Source organism: Arachis ipaensis, chromosome B2 (assembly GCF_059453495.1).
Source record: "Arachis ipaensis isolate K30076 ecotype BB chromosome B2, ASM5945349v1, whole genome shotgun sequence".
Classification (NCBI taxonomy): domain Eukaryota; kingdom Viridiplantae; phylum Streptophyta; class Magnoliopsida; order Fabales; family Fabaceae; genus Arachis; species Arachis ipaensis.
Genome location: NC_142437.1, coordinates 74,133,502 through 74,152,407, shown reverse-complemented (window position 1 = coordinate 74,152,407; position 18,906 = coordinate 74,133,502). Strand labels below are relative to the sequence as shown.

The 18,906-nt window shown below is 28.8% G+C and overlaps 1 protein-coding gene across 2 annotated transcripts; it reads right to left on the bottom strand.

The window, feature by feature from the left end:
* Nucleotides 1-8,315: 8,315 nt before the first annotated feature.
* On the bottom strand, nucleotides 8,316-13,815 carry LOC107610946 (putative peroxygenase 4). Of its 2 annotated transcripts, none has more exons than XM_088503517.1 (6): nucleotides 13,604-13,815; nucleotides 11,481-11,591; nucleotides 10,990-11,075; nucleotides 10,280-10,374; nucleotides 9,472-9,597; nucleotides 8,316-8,588 (listed from the first exon to the last, which is right to left on the bottom strand). In XM_088503517.1, the coding sequence occupies exons 1-6, from the start codon at nucleotides 13,653-13,655 to the stop codon at nucleotides 8,441-8,443; spliced, it is 618 nt and encodes a 205-aa protein (XP_088359643.1). In that variant the 5' UTR covers nucleotides 13,656-13,815; the 3' UTR covers nucleotides 8,316-8,440. The 2 variants fall into 2 exon arrangements, with proteins under 2 accessions (XP_088359643.1, XP_088359644.1); XM_088503518.1 differs by lacking the exon at nucleotides 13,604-13,815 and adding an exon at nucleotides 12,579-12,721.
* Nucleotides 13,816-18,906: the final 5,091 nt, after the last annotated feature.

The following is an 18,906-nucleotide window of genomic DNA, read 5'->3' as shown; positions in this document are numbered from 1 at the left end:
ATATATAGAGTAAATATGGTAGAAAGAAATAGAAAAATGAAGAGCGGAAGATGAGAGAATTTAGAAAGAGAGTATTGATTTTGGAAAAAGATATTTTCACTCAATTTTAATAAGAGAGTGTCATGTGACACATTTGATTATTAAATTAGATAGTAATATATGATACATAATATAAGTATATTTCAATTTTAATTTTAATATTTTAATTTTAATTTTAATACAATTAAAGAATGTCATGTTGTACATTTTGATTGTCAAATTAGTAATTAGTCATTAATATTAATAATGATATATAAAATAAATAGAGTGGTTGAAGGAATAAGAGAGATGGAGAAAAGAAGATGGAGAAGGGGAGAACTCTTTAATTTTGGAGAGAAAGATTTGATTTTAATTGCAAAGTGACATGTGGTATATTTTGGTTATAAAATTAGTATTGAAGAGAAGAAAACTCTTTAATTTTAGAAAAAAAATTAATTCTAATTACAATGAGAAAGTAATATATAATAGATAATAGATTCACTAGTATATATAAGATCAGTTATAATACACAGATATAAATTTGTATAGAGTTAAAGAGATTTGTTTTGTTCATGCATTTTTTGACATGTGTTTATCTTTTTGTGAATAGAAGTTGGCTTTCAGCTTGGCTTTAAAGTCTGAAGACGAAGGAAGTCTATTTATTAATATTTGAAGCTTGTTCATATTTACTATAATATGAATACATATTAAAATTTAGCTTTTATACATGTCTCTCAAAATAATTACAGTATTTATTTAATTATGTAATTCAAATAACTCTAAACTTTTTTTTTTAAATATTTTACAATAATTTTAGCCTCACAGTTAAATATACATTTTACACTTTTTTCTATAAGCATATTAATAAATTCAAAATCGATACTGTTAAAATTAAAAAATCATTATATAACATGAATTTTATTTTGCAAATACTTAATTGGTAAAAAATATTTTAAATTATAATCTATATTTACATAGAAGATTAGAATACATCAAAAAATATTTTTTATATCTATAAATTTAAATGTATATAAAAAAATAATATTCACAGTACCACTTATTACAAAAATAATTATCAAAATATAATTAAAAATAACCAACATAATTTTTTTAGAATATTCTTTAAAATAACCAAAATTATTAGATTCTATTGTTATATTTGACTTAAATAAGAACGAACAAAATTTATATATTTTATTTATTATTTATTATTTATTATTTATATTATTACATTGGTCGCTTTAATTACATTTGTTCTAATTAATCTATATATATTAGAATTCTTTTAGAATTTCTTAATCATTCATGATAAATCATTAAGAATATATATTATAGTGCGAAAACGTACCTTTACTCATAGAAATTAAAAATTAATGTAAGAATTGTCTCAATTTTTCGCAACCAAAACCTTCTATATTTCTAATAGGACGGCTGAATTGCAACTTCTCTGATAGAGAAAGAGTTGCCGAAGTCATAGTTGTCAGAACCGAACCGGTGATCGAATCGGTCAAGTTATTGGTTTATTAAACCGATAAATTACTGATTGAATCGGTAGAACCAGTCCTACATAAATAAAAAGTATAAAATAATAAAAAGTTGACTAAAGTGATAATTAGGTCCTTGAAGTTTTTAATTTCAGATTAATTAGCCCTTGAAAAAAATAAAGTACCAATTTGGTCTTCCATAATAGTAAACGTTGAACACGTTATGTTCCTCTATCAATTTATCATGTGAAATTTAATGGTGATGATTATATGTCCTACTAATTAGTCCTAAGTCAAAATTTTTAAATACCTATTACTTGATTCAATACTCTAAAAAATTTAGAATAAATATCTTCACTAATATTTTAATATGTAAATATAAATATTAAAATATTTAATATTTATTTTAATAACTGCATGAATCCTAAAAAATTATAAATTAAAAAATAGTATAAAATTAAAATTAAATAAAATAATTTAATTGTGTATATATATAATATATATAATAAATAGCACATTAACTAGCAAAGAAATGGTGGCATGCTTTGATAGACTGCAGCACTAGGCCTTCTATAAATTATGAAGAAGCACTTGTCAACTATGAATAAAAAAAACACTAGGCTTTTTTTTTTATATTAGTTTTAATTTTTTTTTTTAACAACTGTATTAATTAAAAAAAATTTTTAACTATAAATTTCAATAAAAATTAGCTTCTAATGGTATAATAAGTAAATTTTTAACTATATATATATATAAGAATAATACTACACATTCAAATCTTTTTATGAACTAAGTCTAACCAAATTAAACAATAAGACTTTGAATAATATTAGTTATAACTAATTTTTGTTATCTTAGACTAACTTAATTGGACTTGGTTAATAAAAAAACATGAATATGTAGCATTATTCTATATAAAAAGAGAGATATTTCGATTGTATTATTAAAAAAATTATTTAATTTTGTTAAAATATGAAACCTAAATAATAAAATTTTAAATTATATCTTATTATTTAAATTACTATTTTAGTATTTTAATTTATAAATTAGATATTTTAAAAATTAATCATGTTATATATACATAAAAAATAACCATCTGTATATATATATTTAAATAAAAAATATACATTAAAAATAAATTAAATAATACATATATTTATATACAAATATATAATAATTAATGAATAATTTAATAACTGATTTTTATGTACACATAATATTTTTATTATAAAAATTATAATAAAATTATTATTTAATTATATATATATATATATTGCCTCCACTATCAAAATTTTATAGATCCGTCACTCCGTCACTTTATATATATAAGAGCAAATCTAATTAAAACAACTAAACTAATAAATGAAATCTAACAATTTTAGTTAAATAAATAGTCAAATTAGTTTCTGAAAGATTACTCATTCTTTAAATTGGTTCTCGAAAGATTTTTTTAATCAAATTCGTGCTTTAAAGATTTTAAATTAGTCATATTAGTCTTTCTATTACTTTGTTTGTTGATAGTGTCAAAATTTGTTAATGTCACATATTAAGTGACACCCCAACATACATCTAGGAGTCTTAATTGACTATTAACATGATTAGTTTATGAACTTAGATCAAATCAAAACCTAATTGAGGAGAGAATTTGAGGCATTAGAATCCCTTAATTTGGGATTAATTTGATCTAATTTCATAAACTAATCATGTTAATAGTTAATTAAGACTCATATGTGTATGTTGGAATGTCACTTAACATGTTACATCAGCAAATTTTGATACCATCAACAAATAAAGTAACGAAAGAACTAACATGACTAATTTAAAATCTTTAAAGGACGAATTTGATTAAAAAAAATTTAGGGACTAATTTAAAGAACGGATAATCTTTTATAGAGACTAATTTGACTATTTATTCAATTTTAGTTATTTTTAAAGAATCTTAAAAAAAATTGCGTTGATCATCTTCAACAAAAATATTTGTAATGAATGGTAATGTGAGTATCACATTTTTTTTTGGAAAACAAGTATACGGTGATGTTACATAATTACACCAAGTTAGTTTGATAATTAAATTTAATCAAATTAGTTTAATAATTTTGTGACACAATATAAACCACCTTAGGAAGAGAAACTAAGTTTATGGAAGTCAAAAGTACTAAACAAAGCGGGAAAACTGGTGCTTATCAAAGCAGTTTTAAATAGCTTACCAGTATATTACTTAAGTTTGTACAAGATGCCAAAGGCGGTTGCTGAAAAATTGATCTCATTACAGAAAAAATTCTTGTGGAGTAAGGAGGATGGTGGTAATGGCATAGCTCTAGTTAGATGGGAAGTGGTTCAGGCTCCAAAAAAGTTAGGGGGTTTAGGTGTTGGAGATGCAATGATCTGGAATACAGCACTCTTATTTAAATGGTGGTGGAGGTTTTCGAAAGAGGACTGCCCGCTGTGGAAGAAAGTAGTCTGTTCTGTTTATAATCTGAATCCTAATGAGCTACTATCCACTCAGACATTACCTACTAGAGGAGGTCCATGGAAGGATATCTGTCAACTACAGATCAAGGAGCAACATGTAAAAGATATGATAAATGGACTCACCATGGAGGTTGACGATGGTAGAAGAACCCGATTCTGGGAGGACGTTTGGTTATGTTGTGGTGCTATGAAGGATAGGTTCCCAAGACTCTTCTCAGTTTCACTCCAAAAAGGATCATTTATTGGAGATTGTGGGTTTTGGGATGGGATAGAGTGGATCTGGAACTTCCATTGGAGGCGTGAGCTATTCCAATGGGAGTTGGAAATTGTGAATCAGTTGCACGATGCTTTGAGGCCGGTTAAACTATCGGCAGACAGAGATGTTGGCTTGTGTGGAAGTTTGAGAGACAAGGTGTTTTTAGTACTAACTCATTTGTGCAGGTGTTGCAGGAGGAAACATTACCAGAGGATATAACAAGTTATAGTTTCACCAAGACTATTTGAAAGGGCTTAGTTCCTCCAAGAGTGGAGCTGTTTGCGTGGTTCACCTTGATTGGCAGGGTGCATACGAAAGAGAGATTGTGTCGACTTGGGATAATTACTCAAGAGGATAATATGTGTGTTCTATGTAAAAAGGATGTTGAGAATATTCATCACTTATTCCTGGGATGTGAATTTACTTGGCAGGTTTGGTGTGCATGGTTAGTTCACCTTGGCAGAAAATGGTCCTTTTCTGGTACTGTGAAGGAACATTTCCTAAGCTGGACAGGTGCAACCAGTAGAAAGGAGGAGTCCAGAATTTGGTTCATTTGCTATTTTGCGATTATCTAGAACGTTTGGCTGGAAAGAAACAGGAGAATATTTCAGAATGAAGATCTCTTGTGTTGTTAATGGCTATGCCAAAGATGACATGGGATTGTTTGTTTTATTAGATGACAGTTAATTTCTATTTGTGTTTCTCTTACTGTTACTGCTACTTGCTCCACCTTAATGTTGAGCTTCTTTGTTTCAAAAAAAAAAAAAAAAAACCACCTTAAGTTAACAATAAGGAAGAGGCACATGAGAAAAAGTTAAAAAAAAAAAAAAAAAAACCCTTATTAAATTTGATTATAAAAATAATTTATTCACCTAATATTTTTTAAATTTTTTTACTATATTCGTTTAGCTTTATAAATATAAAATCTATAATTTAATGTATTCCAATACTTTCTATAATATAAATTATAATTTAAAATAATTTTTATCAAATCAGTATTTACAACAATAAATATTACGTTATATTATAATTTGATTTATTCTAACATTATAAATCTTGAATTTACTAATATATCTATAGAAAAAGTGTCAAATATATATTTAAATGTAAGCTCAAAATTATTATAAAATACTGAGAAAAAATTATTGGGTTATTTAAATTAATAAAATAAAATAAATAATGCTATTAATTATTGAGACATTTGTATAAAATTCAATGCATTTATAAATGAATCGTACACAAATTTTTAAATAAATAGGCTTATTTTATTTCCAAGTTTCAAAGTCAAGCCATGAGTTTATTTATAAGACAAAAAATGGACACATATCCAAAAAAAAGAACATAATTAAAATAGAATTTTTGTAAATCTGTATAAATTTACATCTATACAGTATAAGGACCCATATATAAAGATCATAACTTAATCTTTCAAAAAATAAGCTAAGCTTTCTATCTATCTCCAATGGGCCACACCCCCAAAATTTCCGTTACCCGTTAGGAAAGTTTGGTATGCCAATACATGTGTAAAACCAAGAAAGAATAGTGCTTCTTATTACACGCCTCTAGCGAATTCAACCGATAGACTAATAACATCTGATTGCATTAATTGATTTGGTTATTTTTCTCATAGGAAGTTTGGAACCGTTTGTTTTTCTCCCGTACCCCCCATATTATTCTTCCATAATTAGATAGATAAGCACGTTACGATCAATTAATTAATTAATTTCAGAATGAAGAAATAACTTCCTTAATTTCAATATTCCTTTATTAGCTGAACAAAGAGTGCTTCTTGGCTTCTTGCCTTTCCTCTTTAGCTATGCAGGGGAAGGATATAATTAAGGAGGATACTCCCATAAAGGTAAAGACGTGTAGAATGTCTTTTAGTAAAAAAATTTATGTGTCATATTATTATTAAAATGTATTAATAAATTAATTATTTTTAAATTTTTAACAAACTAAAATAAAATTAATTTTTTTATAATAATAATAATAAACTCAATTGTTATCAGATTCGGTCGAACCAACTAATTTACATAATCCATTGGATCATATTTTTTTTTTGTTTTTTTTTTAAACAAACATTAGGAATATATTTATTTTTTTATAAAAAAAAATTTAGACATGATTCGGGTTTAAATTGTGTAAATCAGTCGAATCAAATCGGGTCTAATAATTATAGTGCGGATAATTGGGTTTATTATTGCTATAATAAACCGAATTTATTCTGATTTATTAAAAAATAAATTATTAACTAATTTAATAAAAATATCTAATAATATCATGACACATGTAAATATTTAAAAAATATATATTTTTAATATTTTTATTGAAGTGGTCTCCTATAATTAATAATGAGAAAGTACCATGCCACTATATAACTTAATATGCTTCTTATTTTCATTTTTTTTTTCTTTTGTTATTTCCATTTAAAGGTTTATCCCTTAACTATGTCCATTTTTTATATGGGAAACAATAAAGTAAACACAAATAATTAGCATGGATTGAGCTATTCATATAATATATCAGCTTGATAGTTGATAGTAATATAGAGGTAATGACCAAATCAGTACTCGAAAGATTCAAACGCTGACATTTTGGTACCTCACTATTGTTATTGACAAAATAGTCCTTAAAAGGTTTTAAAATTTGACAAGCGTACCCACAAGTTTACCGGAGCACATTTCCGGCAAGCACAGTGCTGATGTGGCCACCGTATTTTGGTGACTTGGCAAACCACCCCCAAAGTTTCCTTCCCAACGCACGCTCCCTCCCCTTCCCTCTCCCCACTGTCGCAGCCCCCATCCCCAACGCACACTTCTCCCTAATCGCAGTCCCCACCACATCACAAGCCCCTCCCCAACGTATACTTTCCCTTCCTCCCTCAACACCACCATTCACAACAACAACAACTTTAACATCAACAGCAACAACAACCTCCACCACTCTCTCTCTCTCTCCACCACTCCCCCTTCCCCAACGCACACTCCCCTCTCCCTCCCTCAACACCATCATTCACAGCAACAACAACCTCAACATCAACAAAGTTGCCCCAAATCATGAATTGTCCCAAATTTTTAGGTTAAATTATCATTCAAAAAGATTAATCACAATAAAACTCAGAAACAAATTCATATACAATAATCAAAATAAAATAAAATAAAATAAAATAAAATACAGACACCACCAAAGCAAGAATAGAAGAAGAACACCAGACACAGAGGGGGCAGGACACGATAGAGCCAAGATGGAACTCAGACAGAGGAGGCATGGCAACGACTGGGGCTAGTAGCAAGCAGATACAAGCAGTGAAGGCGACAGCGGTGAAGGCATGCAGACAACGCAATGCTACGAAGGAGACACTGACGGACGCAGAAGACCCGACGACGAGATGGCGACAGTGCGGTGTCGATGACACTGGCTTTGTAAGACTGAGAAGGTTGAGCTCTACTGCTGTTTTGGGGGAGAGTGAGTTGAGAGTGTGAGACACTGTGTTAGAAAGGAGATTAGAATTCAAAGAGGTAAGGAAAGGGGATTAGGGTTTAGAAGGGGGAATTTTGGACTGAGGAGGGGGGAAGTGCATTGGAGATGGGGAATTAGGGTTAGAGAGGGGGAGGGAAGAATTAGGGTTGGGGAAGGGGGAGAATGCATTCAAGAAGGGGAAGGGGGGAGTGCATTAGGGAGGGGGAAGGAGAAGGAGAAGAATTAGGGTTAGAGAGGGGGGAGAAAATGATTAGGGTTGGGGAGGGGGGAGAATGCATTCAGGAAGGGGAAGGGGGGAATGCGTTGGGGAGGGGGAAGGAGAAGGAGAAGAATTAGGGTTTGGAGGGAGGTATTTGCCATGTCATCAAAACGCAGTGGCCATGTCAGCACTGTGCTTGCCGGAAATGTGTTCCGGTGAACTCATGGATACGCTTGTCAAATTTTAAAATCTTTTAAAGACTATTTTGTCAATAACAATAGTGAGGTATCAAAATGTCAGCGTTTGAATCTTTCGGGTACTGATTTGGTCATTACCTCTAGTAATATATAAAATCAAACTCGAATCTACGAATAAAAAAAAAAATACAGATTTCATCCATCCAAAGGAAATAAAATAAAATTCATAACCACTAGATGATAAATTTAATGTGTTATAAGAAATTAAAGCACTCTTAAAATTCACAAGGAATCGTACATGCAAGGGTCAACTATGTCTATCTATATATATATTTTATTTACTCTTTTTCTTTTCCGAGTGTTCCTTTTCCATTCTTTCAAACAAACTCCCATCATAAACAGCTCGAACAATTTCTTTATGCAGTAAACCATCCTCATTGCAAAGAACGTACAGGATTTTCCACTCTGTGTAACTAGCAAGCCTGATAAGCATCAAATGGTAGCATGTTAATTAAGATTCGCTAAATATAAAATTGACATTGATATAGGGACAAGCATATTAATATTAAATATTTCCCACGTGCGTTTGGTTGAAACTTTAATTTTTAGTCCTCAAAATTTTAAAACGTTTTCCGTTTACTTTTAACATTTTTTAAGGATGTTCATTTTATCCCTTCATTATTGAATTACTTTTTCTTAACCCATACACACACCACCATTGTAGCTGCCCACATGGTGGTGGCCTAGTGGATAAATGGACGAGATATCCAGATAGGCAAATTTGAAAGGAAAAAACAAACTATTATTAGATTCAATAATGCTAATATACACTAAAAATAAGTTATTAAATTAGCCACTAATATAAAATATAAACTAAAATATAAAATACACATTAAAATAAATTAAATAACATATATTTATAGATAAATTTATAATAATTAATTTGATTATTAATTTTTGATATGTACGTAATATTTTTGTATTAAATTATAATAACTTTAACTGAAAACCAGAGAAGTACAATTGAAACTCTATAAAAACACTATAACAAAATTGGATCTTTTTTTTTTGGTGACTAACAAAATTGGATCTTTGATCGGATGTTAAGTACACTTAGTGCCATGTTCTCTCCATATTAAAAACATTTGAACACCTACCTAAGATGTGTGATAATCTTTGAAATACCTAATTTAATCTTTGTAAAAAAAGAATTCAGGCACTAGAATGGAAGTCATAATAAAATTTAGAAGTTATAAAATTTAATTTTAGAAAAGCATAAGAGTCTGAATGCTTTTAAAATATTTTGTCTTAAACTCAATAATTTTGCATCGGTGGTGAGTATGATGATGAAGATAGGTGACTTACCATCCTTTATGATCCTTAGGAACTCTGTTTGCCTTTAGCATCCCCATCAATTCATCAGATGTTAAAGCATTTGGGTGCTTCCGGGCATACTTTGTGAAAATTTCTTCGAATTTTGAAGGAACAAACCTAAATGCATATACAAGCTAGTAGAGTAAGAAAATAAAATTGTGTTTACATTTTGTTCTAAAATTATTCATGTACCTGGAAATTCTAAGATTTTTTTTTCTTATTAAGAAAAATAAAAAAAGAGGCAAAAAAACATAACATAAAATCAGTTTATTAAATTATGGTTGTTATACCTAGAGACTAAAAACACACACTAGAAGTATTTAATTAAGCCTTAGTTTGGTAAAATTTTTTGAAGAGGTGTTTGTACTTTAAAAGTTCAAGTTTTTCATTTTGTGTTTGGTAAATAAAAAAGACCATGTACTTGTGCTTGTAACTTTTAAAAAATCGGGATACTTTTGAAAGCACCTAAAATAGAAATTTTCAAAGTTGATTTCTGCTTTTCAAACTTTAAAAGTTTAATATAACCTTATATGTTAACTAATTTTTAAGTTTAATGTTTGTATTTATGTCTATTATAGTATTTTTAAATTTTAAAAACTATTTTACCAAACACAATTTTTATTGCTTATGTTATTGAAAATTATTTTTAATTTGATTTACTAAACATAAATGCTACAACTTTTAAAAAACTATTTTTTAAAAATTAACTTTTGTAAGCTATTTTTAAAAAATAAAAGTTTTACCAGCCTAATTAAATCGATAGTAAAATCTCAAACAATTTGTTAGGTGAAAAAGCTACCTTCCTTCGGAATCATAAACACCAGAGTCACTACCATGTTTTGCTCTTTGGATATTTTTAACTTCTATTGGTAGCCAAATAGAAAGAGCCTTGCCCTACACAGCATCATAAGAATTGTCATTAACCAGATGAATCATGTTATATGTTAGTACAAAAAAGTACATATTTCTAACAATCATTAATTAAAAAAAAAGATGTATACAATTTATTTATTTGTAATTTTATTTACACACAAAAAATTAACTATATATATATATATATATATATATATTATAATTTTAGTATGTGTGTAATATTTTTATTTTCTATAAAAAAAAGAAAAGTATATGGAACTAAAATGTGACCTGCCAAAAAATAAACAAAACCGTTTAATTAAAATCACTTTTTGAATAATATGTTTTTTTGGTGACTTAAAAGAAAATAAACAAAAACTAAGAAAGAAAAAAAAAACAAGAAACTGCTTAAGAAAGGCAGTCCCGCTGAATACTACTCTCAAACTCCTTCCAAGGCAATGGAAGCTCCACTTGGGGAGAAATAGTCCTCATTGCAGTCTTTGCTATGATGTCTGAAAACCGCTATTGAGATCATGGAACACAAACCAAAACCTAATTTTTTATAGAACTCAAACACATTTTGACTGATTTTTGCCTGATATGTTTTTGGTTCCTTAGTTGTTCTCTAAAAAAAAGTGAGGGAAAGAAATCAGTTACCGAGCGAGTTTTTCGACTAAGGCCAAGATTGATAAAAATAGCGCTAAAAGCAGACAATAAAATCCCACAGCCGATTGCACGAAATCCTGCAAAAATAAAAGTATCCAATAATAAATGACAAATATTTTTAAAACTAATCAAATAAATAAAGTTCAGTTTCAGACTTTCAACACTAATTATTGTTATATTTATTTATTTCCTTATTTATTATTTTAAAATCATTTTTTAAGTATCATGATTGACTAAGCTACCCAGCTGAAGATATATAATTATATTATATTAAGATAAAATAATAATCATCCATTAGCTGTTATATAGAAATTTATATTTGGTAGACAACAAAGAAAAAAGAAAGAAATTTATATTTGGTATTATAAAAAAATTAATTATATTGTCATAAAAAGTTGGATAATTCTGTTATAATAAATTTAATTATTTTATCATAAAAAAGTTTATTATTATTTTAGTAGAAATTAGATGATTGTATCAACCTTGGTAAGTCTCCCATGGGTAAATGATGCCGTCATGGTTCCTATCAAAGAATGCAACATGCTTTTGCAGAACATTTTCATCATGTACTTTTGCCGTCTCTTTTACTTTCCCTGTGAGACAGAGGAAGCACCATAACAAACGAATTAGATGAAACAGAAAACAAGTTTACATTCTTATAAACTGTGAACCACACAAAAAGAGTTGAGAGAAGGATGACGATTGAATGGTAACATGTTATAGGCGTTTCTACGAATTGAATCAATAATCTTAAGATTACACAAACAATTTAGCTGTTGCTCCAAAACTTCCCTTTTATATATGTATATATGAACAAAAATATAAACTGTAGAATAGTGATAGAAGAATATTTTATTTACATAAAAATTGATAAATCCACATCAATTTATCATTGTCCTAATTTTTTTTTCTGTATTTTCTATACATTTTCATTATGTATCAGACTAGAAACCGTTTAAGTTCACTTTACTCGTATGAAAATCAGTGACGGTTGTGCTTCAAAGTTAAGTGTATATAACTTGTGTTCGTTACTCAAAAAGTTGTGAACTATTTATTTCACACGTCTTGTGCAAATATTGGACGGACTTGTGGAAATAATAGGGGGAAAATATCCTGTACACACGGCAGTAACAGAATTTGGTTTTGAAAGGCGATAAACAAACGAAATTGGTAGAATGAAAACGAACTTCAACATCCAAATCTAAAACAAGAGATAGGGTGGTTTGGAAACTTTAGAAGTAATTTTTTTTAACTTTTGACTTATAAAAAGTAGTAGTATTAATGTGTGCAATTTTCAAAACCAAATTGCAACTTTTTAAGAAGCTATTTTGAAACTTATAAAGAAGTTAAAAAAATGACTTTTTTCATAATACTTCTACTTTTCATCACATTTTTATAAAATAAGTACTTCTAGAGTTAAAAATTCAAACACAAAATAACTTATTTATAAATTATTTTTAACAGAATTATTTATTATTTAAATTATTTTATCAAAAAAAGCTTAATTAAGTTGGTTACTAAACGGCCATAATCAAGGAGGGGGATAAAGGGAAGATAACGATAACCACATAAATAATTACCACGTGGCGTGTTCTTGGACATCATATTAGAGTCTCTATCAACGTGGGGGAGTGCGAGCCGGCAACGGTAAAAAAAAAAGAGTTTATTTATAAAAAATTTAAAATTTTAATATATTTATTTTATATTTATTAAATAAAAAATATTTAAATTTTTTGTTAATAATAAATTCATTATGTGTCTTAAAAAAATATATTAACTAAATTAAAAAAAAATAACAAATATTGAATTAAATATAAAATAAATAAAAAATTTTAATCACTTTAATTTTTGTAAAGACAAAATTGTATCAGAGTGATAAAATTAAAGAAAATAAAAAAAATAAAGAATAATATTACAAAATTTTAAAATTATTTTAGTTATTTTAAATTATAAATTTTTAATTTTAAATTCTAAATTACAAATTATAAAAAAATTAATTAATATGAAGTAATTAAAAATTAATTAATCTTATGATTATATTTTTCTTTGACCGAAGACCAACAAAGAAACCGACAAAAACAAGAGAAACCGTACTTAATTAAATTGAAGGAAAAAATAAAAAAAATAATTTTAATACGTTGATGGTGTAAGTAGTTTTAAATATTTATTTAATTACGTAATATTATATTAATAAAAATAATTATTTTTAGTTATATAAATAATTATTTAAAAAATAAATATAATTATATTTTTATATTTTCACTGTATTAAAATTAAACTAAAAAAATAATAAACATAAAGGATTGGGATAGTGCGAGTAGAGGGCAACTTCAAATATATGTTTCCGCCCTCGATTTAAGCTTTCACATCCTCACCCCTATGTGTAAGAAATCTGATTAACCGGCTATGGCCTGGTTGAATAAAGCTTCTAAAAGAATTAGAAAGTTTCATATACTTAAAACTGAGACATAAAATTACGGTTAAAAAACTAAATACTTATCACGTTAACTAATTTGATTACTGTTAAACCAAAATAGTTTTAACCTGAACAATTTTAAAAATAGAATATTACAAGCAATAATAATACAGTATACAGATTAAATACCCTCTTGGCTATTCTTGTTGCTGAATTCTGCTGAAGGAAAGGAGGTAGCCATGATTGTTTGTTTGATGGATCAGGTACCGGAGAGAGAAAGGGCACTTTATTGCAGTGAATGATGATGATGATAAGGCAAGAGAATTGAAGGAATGGCAGAGAAGCAAAGTGTGGCTATGGATGGAAGAAGTGCTTTACTTAAGGGTTATGGATCGGATTCCTTGTGATTAAAGGTGAAGTAGTAGTATGTAGTAATACTATTCCGTGGGAGGCGATTCCTGACGTAATATGTCTGCTTTAATTTGTTAATGTTTTGTGATGAATGACTTCAAGATTCCCACGGTTCTTGCTTTCATGGCTGGTGTGAAACGTGAACGCATGTGTACAAGCAATTTAACTTTATGTCTGCGTATATATTCATATATATGGACTTTGTGTCTTTGGATTACAATTTACTAACCGGGAATTTTTATAAAATTGATTGTATAAGATTAATAAGATTATTTAGATTATACTATTTAAAATTAATTTTAAATAAAAAATTACTACAAGAGACATCAATTTAAATAATTTTTTTATATACATGCAAAATTAGAATACTAACAAAAATAATATAAAAAATATTAATCATATAAATAAAATAAATACAATAAAAAATATAAATATAAAAAAAAGTACTATAAATTTTATAATGTCAAATAAAAAAAAAATATTCTATAATTTTTTTAGTACTGTTATTACTCTTTAATTTAATATTATTTTAGACTATAAATTTTCTTTATTTATGACTCTATTGTTACTTATAATTAGTTTTTTATTTATTTGTCTTTTTTATAGAATCATAATTCATATTATACAAAATTTTGATAATAAAAGTAATATATAATAATTACAATTATAAATTTACAAAGTCAGAATAAAAAATAAAAAAATAATACAAATTAAAAATAGAGTACATCAAAGAATAGAAAAAAAAATCATATAAATAAAAAATAATAAAAATTCTATAAAACCAACAACATATATTATATGAATAAAAAAATTACAATAAAAAGTAAATAAAATTCACATGAATAAAATCAAATAAAAAAATAAAAAATTTCATACACAACATAAATACAATGCAGTAAAGGATAAAAAAAATTCATATGAACAAAAAATAATAAAGTATCATAAAATTAATAAAATACCTGAAAAATTAGAACACTGAAAAAAATTCAACAACATTTGTCATATGAATAATAGAAATACAATAAAATAAATAAAAAATTATATGAACAAAGCCAAATAAAAATAAAAAAAGACTTCATAAAAATATACATATAAAGAATAGTATAGTCACCAAAAAAAAAATATAAAGAATAGTATAATAAATGATAAAAAATATTGATATAAAAGCATAACATGAGAAATTAGAATACTACACAAATAATATAAAAATATTTATCATATAAGTAAAAAAATTACAATAAAAAACATAAAAATTAAAATATGAAAGAGAATACTAAAAATAATAAAGAAAATTAAAATATTCATTTTGCTAGTGATTGAAACAAATCTGAAAATGAAAAACTATGAAGAACTACAAAGAACTATAATAGTTACTGGTATCTTTTTTATAGAAGAAAAATCAAGTGCTTGGGAAACAAGCAACTTCCACCATCATTGCAGAAAATCATTCAACTTTTCGGAAGGATTGTGCATCATCAACAAGAAAAGCATAAAAGCCAAGGAGGATTATGAAGGACTAAGCAAGAGGATACCAAAAGGTTGTATCGTTGCTTAACTGTTTATGCCTTGAAGTGCTTTATTTGAAAGTCTAATTGTACCCTCTCTCTGAGTTGTTTACCCCTTTTCTGCATTTTGTCTTCTGTTTTTCCTAATTTTCAAAATAAATGTTCTAGTATAAGTGTCTGTTTCATTTTCATCTACTTAAAAGATGTGTCTTGTGCCCCTTTTGATTCAATAAGAGAAAATGTTGAAATAGAAGCGAAATTGTCCAATTTGATAGGAATAAGATTAAAGTTCAGTGGTGGTAATCGTTTGATTAGTTGATAAACTCAATAATAAAAGTTGCAAGGGAGAATATTTCTTTCAAGTATAGACTTAGTTGTTGCTATGGACCTTCAATTAATAAATATCCTTAGAAAAAAAAAGAAGAGCAAAAAAGAAAGAAAGAAAAGCCAAGAATTGGCAACAAAAATGAAAGAAACAAATAAGAAAGCTAGACACCAATAACTTGGACCTTAGGACACATGCCTGTGGTGTCTTTGTATTAGGATCTGCTTGGATAATTAGGTTCTGAGGAGTACTTTAAAACTTGGTAACTTGGATTAACTAATCCGGGATTATCAACCGAAAATCCACTATCAAGAGAAACCTAATTACAAGACATTTAGTAACCCAAAGAGGTGTTGGACATCAATGTTCTTAAGAAGAATTGTGAGTCAAGTGTCTGTAATGAAGAGATGTCAAGTAAAATTGAGCCAAAGAGCTGCTGCAACACTTGACACTTAGCTACAATTTAGAAATAAGTTTCTGAAGCAAAAGAAAGAAAGAAAAATCTAACAAGGATCAATAAAGAATAAGGTTTTATAGCAGAAACTTTAGTTAATACTCAAAGAGACATTTCACATTTGGAAGTTGATAATAATTGAGCTGCATTCTGTCTGCATAAAACCCCATGAACCAAATTCAATCACCTGCTAATAAGGACATATATGCTTATCTGTTTTCATTTTTTCTCATGGTTTTGTACTTGCTTGGGGACAAGCAAGATTTAAGTTTGGTGTTGTGATGACAAGTCATCTTATGCTAGTTTTACTAGCAATTTTCATTTGTTTTCATTAGGTTTCATACACTTTCTTGCACAATAAGTAAGTAATTGGAGTGGAATTTCATGTTTATCTTGATTCAATCAAACATTATTAATTTTATACAAAATCATGAGATTTATGTAAGAATTAGGTGATTATTATGAATGATGCAAAACCTTATGATTTTGGTGAGACTTTGATTGCATGTTTGGTTGATTTCAGGTGAAAAAATGAAGAGAAAAAGGGACAGTGCAGAGTAACGCTGCGTTCAAATAAAGAACGCTACGCTCTCTAGCGACGCGCACGCGTGCATGATGCGTACGTGTGGATGTAATTGGCGCTCGTTTGCAAAGAGAGTGCTACGTTACCTAAATGAGCGCCTGCGACAAAATTTAAATTTGGAATTGAAGTTTTGCAACCGACGCGCACGCGTCGATGGAGCATCTGGGATGAAGCACGCAAACGCGTGGGTGGCGCGGAAGCTTGGTATTGACATTTTGCCACCCACGCGCACGCGCAGAGGATGCGCACGCGTGGGGAGCGTTCATGGCGCGAACGTAGCGCTTGTTTAACAAACGCTACCAGGGACGTGCACGCGTGAATGGTGCGCGCACGCGTATGTTACGCCTACGCGTCGGTGAATGAGCGTTACGCTCACTTTCAGAACGCTACGTTCCCCTGGAAGCTGCAACCAAGTACCCATCTCTGACCCACTTCATCAAAGACCAAAAAGCCCACTCCTAGTACTTGATGACTGAAGTGGAAAGTGTATAAATAGATGAGAATTTGATTTCATTAGGATCCTTTTATCCTTTTTTTTAACCTCTTTTTACCTTCTTTTTATTTTTCCTTTTTAGTTCTGTTTTAGGAGTTCTGAGATCTGATTTTATTGGCTTTCTATTTTTCTTTCTGTTCTTCATCTTCTGCATTTTTTTTCTTTTGGTACTAGAGCAATGATGAACTAAACCCCAATTTCATTAGGGGGAGGAGCTCTATTGTAATTACAATGAATCAATGAAATTCTTCTTCTTCTCAATTCAATTGTGTAGCTATTGGGTATCTTCTGTTTTGATTTTGAGTTATTCATTCCGGAAGGGGGTTTAATTCAGTGAATGCTTGTGTGAGCCTCAGAAGAGGAATCACTTGCATTAGAATTTGAGCTCTATCCTTCACTACTATCTTGATCAACACTATTCGGGAGGAATTGAGATCCTGAGAGTTAGTGTGGCATATGGATGAGAGATATGCACTTAACCTCTTCTCATGACAATTAGATCAAGGAATTGGCAAGATTGATTGTGATTTGAGAGATTGGATTGCCAAGAAATTGGGATCCAATCAATTTCAATCCACCATAGATCTACCAAATGATTGAGAAAGGAGTTGAGACAAATTTGATTCATGAAGGATTACAGTATCTCCAATCCCTGATGAATCACTTTATTTGAATTTTCTTCACCTCAGAGTTTCTGATTTGCTGCAGTTTACATTCTGTTTTGATTCCTAGTACCCAAATCCCTTTATTATTCATGCAATTTAAGTTCCTGGCAATTTAGATTCTGCAATTTAAATTTCTTACACTTTAAGTTTCAGTTATTTACCTTTCTTGCAATTTAAGTTTCAGCTCTTTTACTTTCTTGCACTTTAAATTTCAGCCATTTAAAGCTTCCTGCAGTTTATCTTTATGTCAATTTACATTCCGCCTTCTAGCTTTCTCACAATTTACTTTCTGTTAATCAAATTTCACTCAAATCATCAACTGTCTGCTTAACTAAATTCATCACCCAACTAAAATTGCTCAATCCATCAATCCCTGTGGGATCGACCTCACTTTTGTGAGTTTTACTACTTGATGCGACCCGATACACTTGCCGGTTAGTTTGTGTGGAATCGATTTTCCTTCATCATATAATTGTGGTCCAAAAATGATAAAATTTTAGTAAATTGAGGATTAGATTAAAATCTTACAAATAGATTGGATAAATGTTTAGAACTAAATCCAAGTCAAGAACTGATTTTACCGGATTCAAGTACATTCGAGGAGAACAAACTAAAGGGAGCAACAAGTACAAGGATTTTCGTGGTTAGAAACCATTTATAGCCAGGCCCATTAAGGATAAAGGCCCATCAAGGATGACCTCTTCCACTTATCCGACCTCTTAAGAAGTTGAACACGACAAAGAGGTCCAACCTTACTTATCTAAATAAGTAACTACCTCTTCCAAATCTCTCATACTATCTCTATCTCATATAAGGAGATGATCGTAACATACTCCCAAAATAAAAGGTACGATTGTCCACCAATAAATGTGGAACTACTAAAAAAGGTGGTTATCTATTCTACTATAAATACACTGACACCTCTCAAATATATTCAAATCCCAATCAACTAAAAACCTACTTAAAACCCTTGCTAACTTAAACATCGAAATCTCTTACAGGTACCATCCCCACCTCCTCATGAGGAATTCGGACGGCAACATCTCAACTCCAGTA